Genomic DNA, 14,750 nt, shown 5'->3' on the forward strand with positions numbered 1-14,750 from the left:
AAACTGTGTCCTCGTGCCTGTGCTTTGTATAAAAAAAAAAAAAAAAAAAACTGGGAGCGATCACATGACTCCAGGCTCCCAGCTCTCCCTGTGTGAAATTTTCCTGCTGACGTCAGGCAGAGAGTCAGGAGTCATTTTTTTTTTTTTAAATTAAAAAAAAGGTATTTTTTTTTTTCTCATTTCAGGCCGACATGTATTCTACATATTTTTGGTAAAAAAAATTGCAATAAGCGTACATTGATTGGTTTGCACAAAAGTTATAGCGTCTACAAAATAGGGGATAGATTTATAGCATTTTTATTTATTTTTTTTTACTAGTAATGGTGATCAGCGATTTTTATCGTGACTGCGACATTATGGTGGACACATTGACAATTTTGACAAGTTTTTGGGACCATTGGCATTAATACAGTGAACAATGCTATAAAAAAATGCATCGATTACTGTAAAAACGTCACTGGCAGTGAAGGGGTTAAAGCCAGGGGGTGATCTAGCGCTTAACTGTGTTCCCTGGGAGGTGATTCTAACTGAAGGGGGAGGTGACTGACTAGAGGAAGTGATGGATTGTGGTCCCTAGCTAATACGAACACTCGATCTGTCAGAACTGGGAAGCGTGTGTTTACACACACTCGTCCCTGTTCTGTGTCTCCTGCTCACGATCGCTCGTGGCCAGCTGTCATTGCGACCATCGGCCCCAATCGTTTGTAACCCCCCCCTGCACAGCGGGCACGCGCATGCTATCCCAACCCCGCGAGCTGACGTATAGCTACGACGGCTCGCACAGGGGAGCCAGCCTGCCAAGCCGTCGTAGGTTTACGAACACTTTAATCATAAACATAAAACAAGCATAAAGGCAAGTATTAACTGCTGTGCAGTTTCTTCTCCTTAGCTAGCCATAGTGCTTTGAGAAACCTTTGCCACATACATACTAAATGTTTGTAAAACAATGATTGTGTATTTGCAGGTCTCTGATATTCATATTTTATTTTTATTTCTTTGTATGTCTTTTTATTTATTTATTTATTTTTTTCATATATTCTACAGGTAGAACACATAGATCTAATCAAGTTACTGCTCCAGAATATGTCTTCCTCATTTCTGAATTAGCTGGAGAACAAAGATTTGCTTCAATTGTTGCAAAAAGATTAGAAAGTTTGGTAAGTTTTTTTTTTTTTTTTTTTGTTTTGTTTTTTTTTTTTAACTGTACACTGTGCATAGGCTGTCATAATGTGTGAGATTTTAGAATGTTTTTTGGTTTGTTTCAAATTTGCATCTTAACGACTAAAAAAAAGTTTTTTATGATTGAAAAGTTGAAATTTCTTTTAATTTGTTTAATTAAGGGGGCCTTAACGCATGGTGACAGGAGAGCAACAGAATCAAGAGATCTGAGCCGCTTCAACTTTGATAACAAGGTACATTTGTGGCTTACTGTTTGAGAGTTTGATTATTCCCAGACGTTTATTGTGGTGTACAGCATACAACAGTGTAGCATATAGTCATGAATGTTTTTGCAACAATTTATGAAGCTTTAAAAAAATTTGATTGACGTTATTTGCCCCTAGAACTAATGGAGGGCTTGGTCTCCCCAATTTTGCCAGCTACTACAAAGCTGCCCACCTGGCCAGTATCACCAAGTACCATACAATAAAGGAAATCCCATTATGGGTACTAATAGAAGCCTAGGAATGTGATCCACTTTCAATCTTTAATTTATTATGGCTTCAACCTAAAGACTGTCGTACACTAACCCTATAAGTAAATATTTTGTGTATCTCTGGAACAGTCAAACTAAAAATTAACTACAATCAAAACATAACCCCCTATTATCCTTTTTCATAAATCCTGCTTTCTACCCGGCATGGATATATCCAAAATCATTTAAAGCCTGGTCAAATGCCAACCTCTTAATGCACCATGAATTCATTACTCCTAATTCCTTCCGATCATTCCCAGAACTTAGGGAAAGCTATGGTTTACCGCAGTCTGAACTATTCAGGTATCAATTTTTTTCGCACCCCTTACAAATGCTGAATCACCCTTACCTCGCCTTTCCACTTTTGAATCAATGTGCAAAAATGACCCACTTGCTAAAGGAATGATATAATCTTTTTACACACAACTTTTGACTAAATCAAAATCTGATATATTAACCTATGTCCAAAAGTGGGAGGAAGATTTGGGAGAAAAACTGGAGGATGCAGAATGGTCTGAAATATGGTTAACTACTAAATCTTCCTCGCCCAAGTTACTGCGATGGAAGCAAATTATAAAGTTTTAACCCGCTGGTACCTTGTACCTGCCAGAATGGCTACAGTCACTCCCAATCATTCAGCCCTCTGTTTCAGGGGTTGTACTGATCCAGGTACACACCTACATATATGGTGGACATGTCCAATAGCGAAATCTTATTGGGGGAAAATATTTGAACTAGCCTCCAAAATGTTCCAAACGCCGCTAACACCAGACCCTTTCATTGCATTACTTAATCTAAAACCAGAACATCGAACATTCTCCCAATTTAAGCTTTTTGTTCAACTTTCAACCGCTGCTAAACAAACAATGGCAAAAGCATGGAAATCACCAAAACTGTCATTGGCTGAAACCAAGAACAGAATGAATTCTGCAATGCCTCATGCTAAAATGTCTGCTATTGAAGGAAACCAAATTCCAAAATTCAAGAAAATATGGAATCCATTGATAGACTCATTTTACCCCCAAATTTCAATGATTCAGTCCTTCAGCCATGGTAATTGATTATTTAACTGATTACCTGATTAATTAACAAAACCGTGTAAACACAGAATAAATACGCAGAACCATGCTCTGGTACCTGGACCGACCTTGTGAACTTACTCTTTATCTATTCTTTCTTCTCCTTCCTTTTCTCTTCTTTTTATTTTTTTTATCTGATTTTATGTTATGGTACAATATTTGTTCATCCATATCTGCTCTATATTAATACATGCTAGACCGATATATGTACTAACTTTTTAAGATGTCTTTTGTTAAATATTTATAGTTACAACTTTAATACTTATCAGATAAAGTAACCTAGAGCAGTTAACTAAATGTATGTGATGAAGTTTAATGCAAACAATAACATACTATGTGTGTATATGTGTGTGTGTGTATGTGTATATGTGTGTGTATGTATATGTATATATATATGTGTATATATATATATATATATATATATATATATATATATATATATATATATAAATAAATTTAACATCCTTGTACATGTAACCAATGGACTTTCATTCTATTGTGCAATTAATAAACCCTGATTGAAACCTCTTGGATTTTCCCGCGGCAGGTCGGCTCTATTGCGCGAAACAACGTACCTGTATTTCATTTCGTGCAATAGACACTGGGGGCGTGTGTTGATTGGACTGAGGGGGAGCCAAGTGGCGCATCCAGCAGACCTGATATCCCCCCGGCCACCCGCGATCGTTCCGAGCGAGGCAGATTGTAAACAAGGCAGATCACTGTCCTGATGGGGAACAAGATGGAGATCTTGTGTTCCTGCTAAGCAGGAACAGGAATCTCTGTCTTCAGTCAGGCAAATACCCCCTAGAGACACATTTAACCCTTTGATCGCCTCTGATGTTAACCCGTTCCCTGCCAGTGTCACTTGTACGGTAACCGTGCATATTTTTAGCACCGATCACTGTAACGTCACTGGTTCCCAAAAATGTGGCAGGTGTCTGATTTGTCTGCCGCCAACGTCGAAGTCCTGCTAAAAATCGCTGATCACCGCCATTACTAGTAAAATAACTGCCATAAAAATATTCCAGCGTTTGTAGAGGTGATGACTTTTGTGCAAACTAATCAATATACGCTTTTTGTAATTTTTTTTTAACAAAAATATGTAGCCGAATACATATTGTCCTAAATTGATGAAGAAATTTTGACTTCTTTTTTTTTTTTTTTTTTTAATTCGGTATGTTTTATAGCAGAAAGTAAAATTTTTTTATATATATCTATCTCTATCTCTATCTCTATATATATATATATATATATATATATATATATATATATATATATATATATATATATATATATATATATAATATTTTTTTTTTTTTTTTTGCACTACAAAGTGACAATTTTGGACAATTTTTATCTATCTCTATCTCTATATATATATATATATATATATATATATATATATATATATATATATATATATATATATATATATATATATATATATATATATATATATATATATATATATATATATATATATATTTTTTTTTTTTTTTTTTTTGCACTACAAAGTGACAATTTTGGAAAAAAAAAGTAGAAGTGCTCAAATACCACCAAAAGAAAGCTCTATTTGGGGGGGGGAACATACATTTTATTTGGGTACAGCAGCATACGACCGCGCAATTGTCAGTTAACGTAATTTAGTGCTGTATCGCAAAAAAAGGCCTAGTCATTAAGGGGGTAAAACCTTTCAGGGCTGAAGGGTAATAATAGTACAATACAGGACATATGCTAGGGGCACCAGTAATGGCGAACCTTGGCACCCCACATGTTTGGGAACTACATTTCCCATGATGCTCACGCACTCTACAGTGCTTTTTTCCTAACTACAATCAGTCTTCAATCAACAGTTGAGCTGGATAATGGAGATCCACTAGTCACTCCAGTTCCGCCTATGAGAGCATGTAGGCCTTCATGTGTGTGCTGGGCTGACTGCGACAGCCCTGTTAGGATGATGGACAGCCTGTGAGTGTTCCTCATGGAGATGGCGCATATGACTGTTCAGCTGTCGCAGCGTTTCCCCAGGCTCACAGATGATTTTATGTTCCTCTTTGTACTCCTCAAGGTCCCAAGATGCATCACATACTAGCACATTATGAAAGACTTGCCTGAAAACAAAGCCCTCCACCGGCTCGCTGTCGCCACTGACAGGACTTCCATCTTCACCAGGTCTTCCTTCTGGGTTCGCAGACAGCTGCCATTTGGCTGAGCAGCGAGGAAGTCTCTCTCGCACATGCGCACGGCAGTTATGGCCGCGGCACGTCACTCTCTATAGGCGGCATGCCATCCATTGAGAGCTCAGTGAGCATGCAACGGTGACATCACTGGCGCTACTAAAGTAAATATCTCCTAAATTGTGCATGTTCAGGGGATATTTACTGTACCTACAAGTAAGCCTTTATTGTAAGCCTACCTGTAGGTATAAATGGGGGGGGGGGGGGGGGACCCCTCAGTTTAACTATCACTGTGAAATGCCTTCAGACCTGCTTTAAAGATATTCGCTAAAAGTGTAGTTATTAAACACTGCACTGCTTCTGAACAACAGAGGGGCAAAAAAAAAAGCAGAAGAACAGAAAATTTCTGTTTTATTTTGTCTTTTAATTACTAATTGTATGCACTTCCCTTGCAGTATGGAAGAAATGCTTTGGAGATAGTCATGAAATCAATTGTGAGTTTGGATGCTCCTTTGGTTTCTCCACCTCCAGATTTTCCTGGTGATTTTTTTAAAGGTGAGTTGTATAATGCTATGTGATCCAGCTCCATTTAAATAATTTTTGATCGTATAGTTTCCTTGAGTCTCTTCCTTTTTTGATGCTCTTCTAAGAACTGTAAACTTCCTTCAGCTTGTTCTGTGCTTTCCTAAGTGGAATGAATTTAGTCATCCTTTTTTTTTTTATATGTTCAATTTCAGATGTTCGTCAAGGTTTAATTGGTGTTGGGCTTATAAATGTTGAAGACCGTTCAGGAATTTTGACACTTGATAAAGGTACATTTGTTTTATATGTAAAAGCTTTTTGCATAAATGTGTAGGCAGTATTCAAAATGTTAGGGAGAGAGTATGTGGCCTTTTTGGTCAGGTTCTTCCCCCTCCCATGGGGTCTACCTTCGGGGCAACCAAACCTAGAATTTGGGTAGGTCTTGAGCGTTTCGGCTGGGTAGACCAGGAGTACACCAGTCCCTGTCAGGAACCTTGCGCCCTGTGCATCAGGGCCAGTGTCTTTTCTTTTTCAGAGGAGGACCATATGTACAACTTGTGTACTACTGTATATACTCGAGTTTAAGCCAACCCGAATATAAGCCAAGGCACCTAACCACAAAAAACTGGGAAAACTTATTGACTCGAGTATAAGCCTAGGGTGAGAAATGCAGCAGCTACTGTAAGTGGAAAAGAGGATTAACAATGCCCATTTGCATGCCTCATGTACCTGATCTTCAGAACACAGGCGCTATGACATGCAGTCTAGTCGGCGGCCGTCTAGTGTAACAAAGCCTCCTCGTCCGTGGCGGAACACTGATTCAGTTTCCCAGCAGTGACTTAGTGTTCCGCCTATCACGGACGAGGAGAAGGCGGGGCTTTGTTACACTGGACGGCTGCCAACTAGACTGCAAGCCACAGCCCCGGGAGATCAGGTGCGTCAGGCTGCAGATGGGCCCAGTGAGGCAGAGAGACTGGAGTATCAGCCGAGGGGGGGGGGCGTTTTCAGCACAAAAAAGGTGCTGAAAAACATGGCTTATACTTGAGTATATACGGTATTTATTTTAATTTTTTTTTTCCTGGTTTTGAGTTTGCTCACTGCACCACGGAACTTGGGGAAAAAAATAATATTAATAGGGGCTCCCTGGTGATAAATTATGTCCTAGCAAAGTAAAAAGAGAAATGTTCTGATAGTGGAATACCATTTTTTTTTTTTTTTTTTTATTTTATTAAAAAAAAAAAAAAAAAAAAAAGCAATTCAATTATTCAAATGTTTCCCATAGCGAAGAGGGCCTGTGTCGTTGGCATATGTAGCTTGAGTTAAAAAGAAATGTGTTCTAACAAAAATAAGGATTGCCATTCTGGACCTATTTGTAAAAAAAATACTAGCTGCCTGGCTTTTTATAGTTTTTAGTCACTGGCACAGAACAAGCATGTAGGGGCTTCTTCACACCACATGCAATCCAGTGCATTTTTGTTTTCCATTGAAATCCATGTAACTTACTGTCCATGCGTTTTCAATGCAAAAGTTCATACCATTGCAGTGTGTTCCAGGACAGTCACCAAAAGTAGAGCATGCTGCCTTTTTTTTTCTGCAAGGAACTACACACTGGAATACAGCAAAATGCACCAGAATGCATTACAGCAAAGAAAAATTGAAAAAAGAGGGAAAGGAATTGAAAACTTATCAAAAGTGTGCATACAGAAACGCATCCAGACTGTTTCTATGGTGTAAATAGGGCTTTATTTATAAAATCAGTTTAGCAGCTCAAAGCCATAAACATGAACACCACCTTTTGCTACCTGCTTTTTTTTTTTTTTTTTTTTTTTTTTGTCACAACTCCTGATGTGCCCACAACTTTGGGTTGAAGTGGAAGAAAAGCTTTACTATATTCTTAAAAATATTTACTCGCCTGCCTACCTGTATAAAAAAATGATCTGTACATTTACCTATTTTTTATTCGACTCAGTCACATGTGCGGCTCCTGCAGGGGATAGGAGAGGGTGGTGACAACAGCTGGGCAATGGGTGACTCCATGATTCCCTCAGAGCCACTGTCAAGTGTTTTTTTTAGAACTGCAGGATCATGTAACTGGACTGGAGCAGATTAAAAATGGGTAAGAATACATATTTTTTTTTTTTTTTTTATTACAGGGTTTGGCAGGCTAGATAGGAGGGGGAAGAAAACGTTTTATAAGAATGGATATAGATGAAGGAAAGGCCAGCAGTGGCAGTTTATTCACTCATTGCAAGTTTCATTTGTTCATTTTAAAATAATACTCTGCTTTGTAATAAAATGTTTTTTAGTTGTGAATATGGGAACCTTTGTATATACTTTATGTATACAAGGCATGGTTCTCTAGGTTCTTTTGCGTAGAGATTTTGGTTTAGGATAACCAGCAATTGACAGATCATATACATAAGGTTCTGTGGAGAGACCACACATGCTTTGAGTCGTGTTCAGTGATCAAGTAGCAATGAGTTGCCTAACCAAAATGCAAACAATGTATAACTACAATGTACAATTCACGTACCTTTTTTTAGTGTGTAGTGTTCTAGAAACAAAAATAATCCATCTTTATATTTGAGCGAATTTGTACATTAACTGGATTTATTTTAGCTTCTAAAAATATATTTTTATTTTTTACAGATTACAACAACATTGGAAAATTTCTTAACCGTATTCTGGGTATGGCAGTCCACCAACAGAATGCCCTCTTTCAGTACTTCTCTGACACACTCAATGCGGTTATACAGAATGCAAAGAAAAATGGCAGATACGACATGGGAATTCTAGGTAAAAAAAAAACTCATAACCAGCATGCTTTTAGTATTTTAAAACACATCTGTACTCTGATATCTGAAACATATTTTTTAACTTTTCTTCTATTTTCAGATCTTGGCTCTGGGGATGAAAAGGTTTGCAAGGTTGACGTTAAAAAGTTCCTGACACCAGGATATTCCACTTCAGGCCATGTAGAATTGTACACAGTAAGTTCTGGCTATAAAATATTTGGGTAACTAGTACTGTTTTAAAGGCATGGACGTTTAACCACTTAAGGACTGGAAAGCTTTGCCCCCTTAATGACCAGGCCACTTTTTACGATATGGCACTGCTTCGCTTTAACTGACAATTGCGCGGTCGTGCGACGCTGTACTCAAACAAAATTAATGTCCTTTTTTTTCCCACAAATAGATTTTTCTTTTGTTGGTATTTGATCACCTCTGCGGTTTTTATTTTTTGTGCTATAAACAAAGAGCGACAATTTTGAAAAAAATAAAATACAATTTTATTTACTTTTTGCTATAATACATATCCCAAAAAAATCTAAAAGAACAAATTCATCAGTTTAGGCCATTTATATATTCTACATATTTTTGGTTTAAAAAAAATTGCAATAGGCTTATTTTGATTGGTTTGTGCAAAAGTTATCACGTCTAGATTTAGGAATAGAATGGAATAGATTTAGGGACTTATTTATTTTTTACTGTTTCTACTGGTTATGGCAGAGATCGGATTTTTAGTGGGATTGCGACATTGCGGCAGACAAATTTGACCCAAAATTTCATATTTTTTTTGGACCAGTGACGTTATTACGTTGATCAGAACTATAAAAATGCACTGATCAATGTAAAAATGACACTGGCAGGGAAGGGGTTAACTGTATTCCCTAGGTGTGTTCTAACTGTAGGGCGGATGGGCTGCCTGGGACATGACAGATCACTGTTGCTGATCGCTGGGAACAGTAGATCTGTCATGTCTCCTGTCTAGAATGGGGATCCGCCTTGTTTGCAAAGGCAGGTCCCCTTTCTGCCTCTGTACTAGGTGAATGTGGGTCGCCAGCGGACAGTCTGCCTGACCTGTGGGCGCTTGATAACTGGTTAAAATAGGGTGTGTGTGTGTTTGTTTTTTTTTCGGTTTAAAATCTAAGTACTACCTAAATAGCAAAAGAAAAAAAAATCACTTTGTCCAATTCCTATGCTCCTGATTGGCATATTACCAACTTTCCGCCCACACTATAGCCGAAAAACGGCTACAGTGCAGGCTTCCAGTGCCAGGAGGGCATCAATAGACTTCCTTTGGACTCAGCTGTTTACAGTACAGGGTAAATGGCCAATCATGGAGGCCCTTTACCACATGATCAGCTGTCGACTAATGACAGCTGATCACAGAAGTAAACAGAAGCCGCTTGCCGGCTTTTTTTTTTTTTTTTGCCTCCCGATCAGCGTGAGGAAAAAAAAGAAAAAGACGGTAACCAGCTTCTGTTAAAGGGACATCGGTCCCAATCTGTGCCCATCAGTGCAGCCTTATCAGCACACATCAGTGAAGGAGAAAATTGCCTATTAACAACAATTTTTATAGTTTTGTTCTTTCAAAATGTGCGTGTTTTTTTTTTTTTGTTTTGTTTTACCTTTGGTGGTAATCACCACTGCTAAAGCTCTTTGTGTGAAAAAAATAACAATTTTGTTTGGGTACAGTGTTGCATGACTGCACAATTGTCATTTAGAGTGTGACAGCTGGAGCTGGGTGTGGCTATTCTTCTCTGCAAACACACAGCTTGACCCCCAGTGGGCCTTATCTCAGGGTGGGCACACACCCAAAATTCAGGTTCTCTGGGGAGATCAGCTTTCTATTTGCAGCAATCAGGGATTGCTATAATGTTAAACAATAGAAAAGTTTTGGAATTCTGTAATTTTGTATTTGTACACATTGTGGACATATTCTTCTCAGTTATCCCGAAGGACATAGTGATAACTATTAACCAAGTTCTTTATTATGCACAGATAAGTGTAGAAAGAGGAATGTCTTGGGAAGATGCAACTAAAATTTGGGCTGAGCAAATTGGACCCGAGGATGGCTTTTACTTATCACAGCAGGTAAGCATTATTAATTCTCCACTCACGGCAGAAATTCAGACACAGGGTTTTTTTCTTTTAATTAGCGGTACCTGTGTGTGTACACACGTTTCTGCTGTTGGTGTATGCCATCGCCAGGATTGTTTTTGATCTTTTAAAATCACTATTTTTTCTTTCACAATGTAGTATAACCCTGCTGTACTATGGCCTGCTGTCGATGTGAGAGCTCAGCTCTGGTAAACTAGTGCTAGTGACGTTTATTCGCTGTTTTTGTGTTTTATATATTTTGAGTTTTATTTTATAGTTTGCTATACCGCCTATTACCACGGCAGCTATAGTAGGTTTTGGGGTATCTGGCCAAAAGGAAAACGCTTGAAGGAGCAGTGAAAGGAATGAATGCTTGAGCCAGGAGACACAATGATAATCCTACTCAAACTCTTTAATATCTTTTGGGTAATTCTTTACATGCTTACCAAATAGCTCTGCCATGGAAGCATGCAGACAAAATGGGAGTTCCCTGTTTTAGAACCGGTATCAAGCATGCCGCTTAAGACACTAAACATTTACTGAAATTATGTATTGTGGATGTAAACCCTATTCATGAAATCCGACCTGGGCACGTATATCTGCAGTGTTTACTTATCTCTCTCTAAATCCTTAATTCCCGTGTTTTTTTTTGCTGCTTGGTTCCTCTGTTATCAGCAGTCACTTCTGACAAGCTCTCCAACACATGAGATAAAAGCATCTGTAAATTTGTCAGGTGGGTGCTATAAATAGATTAGCAGAGAGCTTGTCTTATCACAGCACAGCTCTGCAAGTTTCTTCGTTTCTCTGCCTAAGTGGAGGTGTGTGTGTGTGTGTGTGTGTGCGCCTTTCCTCCACTTAGCTGTCACACAGTGTGTGCCCAGACTGCTCTCCCACTGCTGAAAGCGGAAGAAAAATTTCTAACACCATGTGCACCTTCTAAAGAATATAGAAAGCTGAAGAACGCAAATATACATGTAAAACTTATGTAGGGAGATTTGTTTCATCTGTGTATTATCTGAGGCTGTTCACTTAATTGGGTATATGTGAGGGTTTACACTCTCTTTAAAGCTCAACTCCAGTCTTAACTTCAGTCTTGCATAGTTGTACCTGCTTTTCTCCTGTACTGAAATTGCTCGTTTTGATTTCGCTGCACACAGAGCACATTATTGTGCACTAGAAACTACACCAAGTTGTATAAAGCCTTTCAGCATTATTTAGCTCTTTCCTCGCCGGTCTTACTGTCCCTGGCCTGCTTGTTTTATTCATTGAACTATGGAGGCTGAGCATCACATATGGGTGTTACTCTTTCTCTCTCTCATTGCCTTTATCTCTTCTTTGGCCCCCAAGCTCCGTGGGAGCGTGGGTGTGTTCGCAAGTTGATGTGCCCGAGCCTGCTTGGAAGCTGACAGCACAGGCACTGACATTTCCTAAGCTCTGCAGCTGCGGACCGGGAAATGTCTTGGTGCAACGCTGTCCGCTTCCTAGCGGGCTGTGGCACATTAACTTGCGAACACAACCCAGCCCATCCTTAAATTTAATAATATAAAAGGGGGGGGGGAGCTGTTTAACCATTACCCGGCTATAGTAATATGACATCCGCAGGAGGGATCTCCCATCCTGGGCGGGCGTCATATGACGTGTGCCTGCCGCAGTGCTTGTGCCCGGCGGCCGCGATTTCCGCCGGCACCCGCGATTGCCCGTGAACACAGCAGGACCACCAGCAGTAAACACAGATCCATGTCCTGTCAGCTAAGAGGTGACCGATGGTGTGTTCCCAGTACAGAGGAACACCGATTGGTCCCCTCTCCTTGTGAGTCCCCGCCCCTACAGTTAGAATCACTCCCTAGGAAACAATTAACCCCTCGATCACCCCCTAGTGTTAACCCCGTTACTGCCAGTCACATTTATACAGTAATCAGTGCAATTTTATAGCGCTGATCGCTGTATAAATGTGAATGGTCCCAAAAATGTGTCAAAAGTGTCCGATATGTCTGTCGCAATGTCAGTCAAGGAAAAAATCGCAGATCACCACCATTACTAGTAAAAATAAATAAAAATGCCATAAATCTATCCCGTATTTGGTTTGCGCAAGAGTTATAGCGTCTACAAATCAATATACCCTTATTGCGATATTTTTTATTTTATTTTTTTTTTATTTTATTTTTTGGGGATATTTATTATAGCAAAAAGTAGAAAATATTGATTTTTTATTTATTTCCAAAAGTGTCGCTCATCTTTTGTTTATAGCGCAAAAAATAAAAACAGCAGAAGTGATCAAAATCCCACCAAAAGAAAGCTCTATTTGTGTGGGGAAAAAAAAAAACATAAAAATTTCATTTGGGTACAGTGTTGCATGACAGCGCAATTGTCATTCAAAGTGCGACAGTGCTGAAAACTAAAAATTGTTCTGGGCAGGAAGGGGGTGAAAATGCCCTGTATTGAAGCGGTTAAGAAAGGGAAATATTTTATTGCACAATAGGTATTACAGATAGTAAAAACTAGGTGTCCACCACCAACACCTATATTGTTGTTTTAAGTGTGACAGCGTAGTCTATTAAAAAGCAGCTGTGTCACATGTAAAACAAGCACCATATACAGAGACAGATTGCAAAATAAAGTGCAAACAAGTGGCAGTGGATTGGTTCACAGGTCCTGGTGAAGATCATCGTAGAACAATGTGTCCAACCCGTCACTATTATTAAATAAGCCCCCAGCTGGAGTATATGGTTCATTATTACACATAAATGAAAAGGATCCCAGAGATGAGCATAGCACAGGTTGACGCATTGAGTGGTTATAGCTGGTAATGTATCCTGTATATAGAGTGGCATACAGCCACTAATAGTAGTTAGTCCAGGTATTTTGTTGCAAGTTAGAACATATAAACCAAAGCTAGCTCTGAGTGGGATCCCATAAATTAGGGCAGTAGGTTGAAATTAACCACAGGTTAGAACAGGCATATTTATTGTAGGTGAAAGAAAATGTCAAAGGACCAAGTATCGCTCACCCGATAGTGATATGCAAGAGTCTGTGGAATCAAAGAGGTGTCCCTCATATCTCCAAGGTATTTCATTTCATAGGAGTGGCCACACTCTACGTGGGTCTTGTCATCCGGCGTGCTCTATTGCCACATGGTAATGCAGGGAGCTTCACTGAGGGTTCTCCTGGTCGCAGTATAGCATTGTGGGTCGTCTGGGTAGCCCTTCTAATACCTCAGCCAGAGATGGCTGCTGCCGATTTCAAAGTGTGTGCTGCGCCAACATGACCTTTTATCAAGGGGATAAAAAGTGTATGTGTGTGTATGTGTATGTGTGTGTGTGTGTGTATGTATATGTGTGTGTGTGTGTATATATATATATATATATATATATATATATATATATATATATATATATATATATATATATATATATATATATATAATCATTTTAAAAAAAACCAAGCTCATCCTTACCCTGAGTGGAGCTTGGGGGCCACAGAAGAGATATCAAGGCAAATTACAAGTGAGGACCGTATGAAACCGGGCCAGACTTTGGATGTATGCCTGGTATGAAAGAATGCTTGGGAAACTAGATGTGGATGGTCTGACACATACAATAAGCAAGATAAAATGTCCATTTTGTAGAAAGATCTGGCAGAATGGCTTTCTTAGTGTCTTTTGGAAGATTCCCATGCCAGACTGTCAGGCTGGATACTGGGTATCCAGTCGGTGCAGGAAATTTATCATCAAAGGAGTCTCCTTTCCTCCTCCTCCTTCCGCCGCATATCCTGGAACTTTGGGCATTTTGGCTCTCTGTGTACAGTGTTGGTCCATCCCACTGGATGGCCATCCGATTCAATTTTAGTGGGCAATGCCTGGGTGGTGGTATACATAAATTCGGGAGGAACCAGAAATCTAGATGCAGCAAAAATAGCTTCTTGTCAAGGGCAAAAATTCATGTTCCAGCCTTGTCAACTGTGTATGATCCAGACATACAGTCCCCAGGCAGCTTTATTCAGCTAGCTTTACCAGGACCTAGGTAGTGGTTACTTACCCAGAGATGTTCCAGGACCTGTTACAGGTGGGGGCTACTGAATGTGGACCTCCAGACTGGACGGAGTCTCCAAATACAGGGATCCTTTAGTGGAAAAAGCGGATGCTCTGTTGTCCATATGGCCTGAAAAAACCTGTGAGATTCTCTGTGGGATCTTCTGGTTTGCCAGGATTTTTCTGTACCAAGAACCAGTTTTTCATCCTGCTTCACGGTCGCCTCTGACACTCTGATATTCCTACAGTGCTAAAAGCTAGAAAGTGTACTTTCCACAAGGTGCGAGGATGAATTCTTTCTTTCCTGTTGCTGGGTGTGGACCAGTGTCTGGTTCTCAGCACTACCAAAAGTCAGGTTTTCACCTGTTT

At 39.4% G+C, this 14,750-nt stretch overlaps 1 protein-coding gene across 3 annotated transcripts in view; it reads left to right on the forward strand.

The window, feature by feature from the left end:
• The window catches only part of SBNO1 (strawberry notch homolog 1), an 82,865-nt gene that overhangs the window by 49,636 nt on the left and 18,479 nt on the right, over positions 1-14,750 (forward strand). For all 3 annotated transcript variants that reach the window (XM_073627185.1, XM_073627201.1, XM_073627193.1), the window contains 7 exons: positions 1,045-1,157; positions 1,341-1,412; positions 5,405-5,504; positions 5,687-5,761; positions 8,121-8,267; positions 8,367-8,461; positions 10,256-10,348. In XM_073627185.1, the coding sequence (XP_073483286.1) occupies positions 1,045-1,157; positions 1,341-1,412; positions 5,405-5,504; positions 5,687-5,761; positions 8,121-8,267; positions 8,367-8,461; positions 10,256-10,348 (695 nt within the window). The remainder of the gene's footprint in view (positions 1-1,044; positions 1,158-1,340; positions 1,413-5,404; positions 5,505-5,686; positions 5,762-8,120; positions 8,268-8,366; positions 8,462-10,255; positions 10,349-14,750) is intronic.

The sequence above is a fragment of the Aquarana catesbeiana genome, linkage group LG01 (assembly GCF_042186555.1).
Source record: "Aquarana catesbeiana isolate 2022-GZ linkage group LG01, ASM4218655v1, whole genome shotgun sequence".
Lineage (NCBI taxonomy): Eukaryota > Metazoa > Chordata > Amphibia > Anura > Ranidae > Aquarana > Aquarana catesbeiana.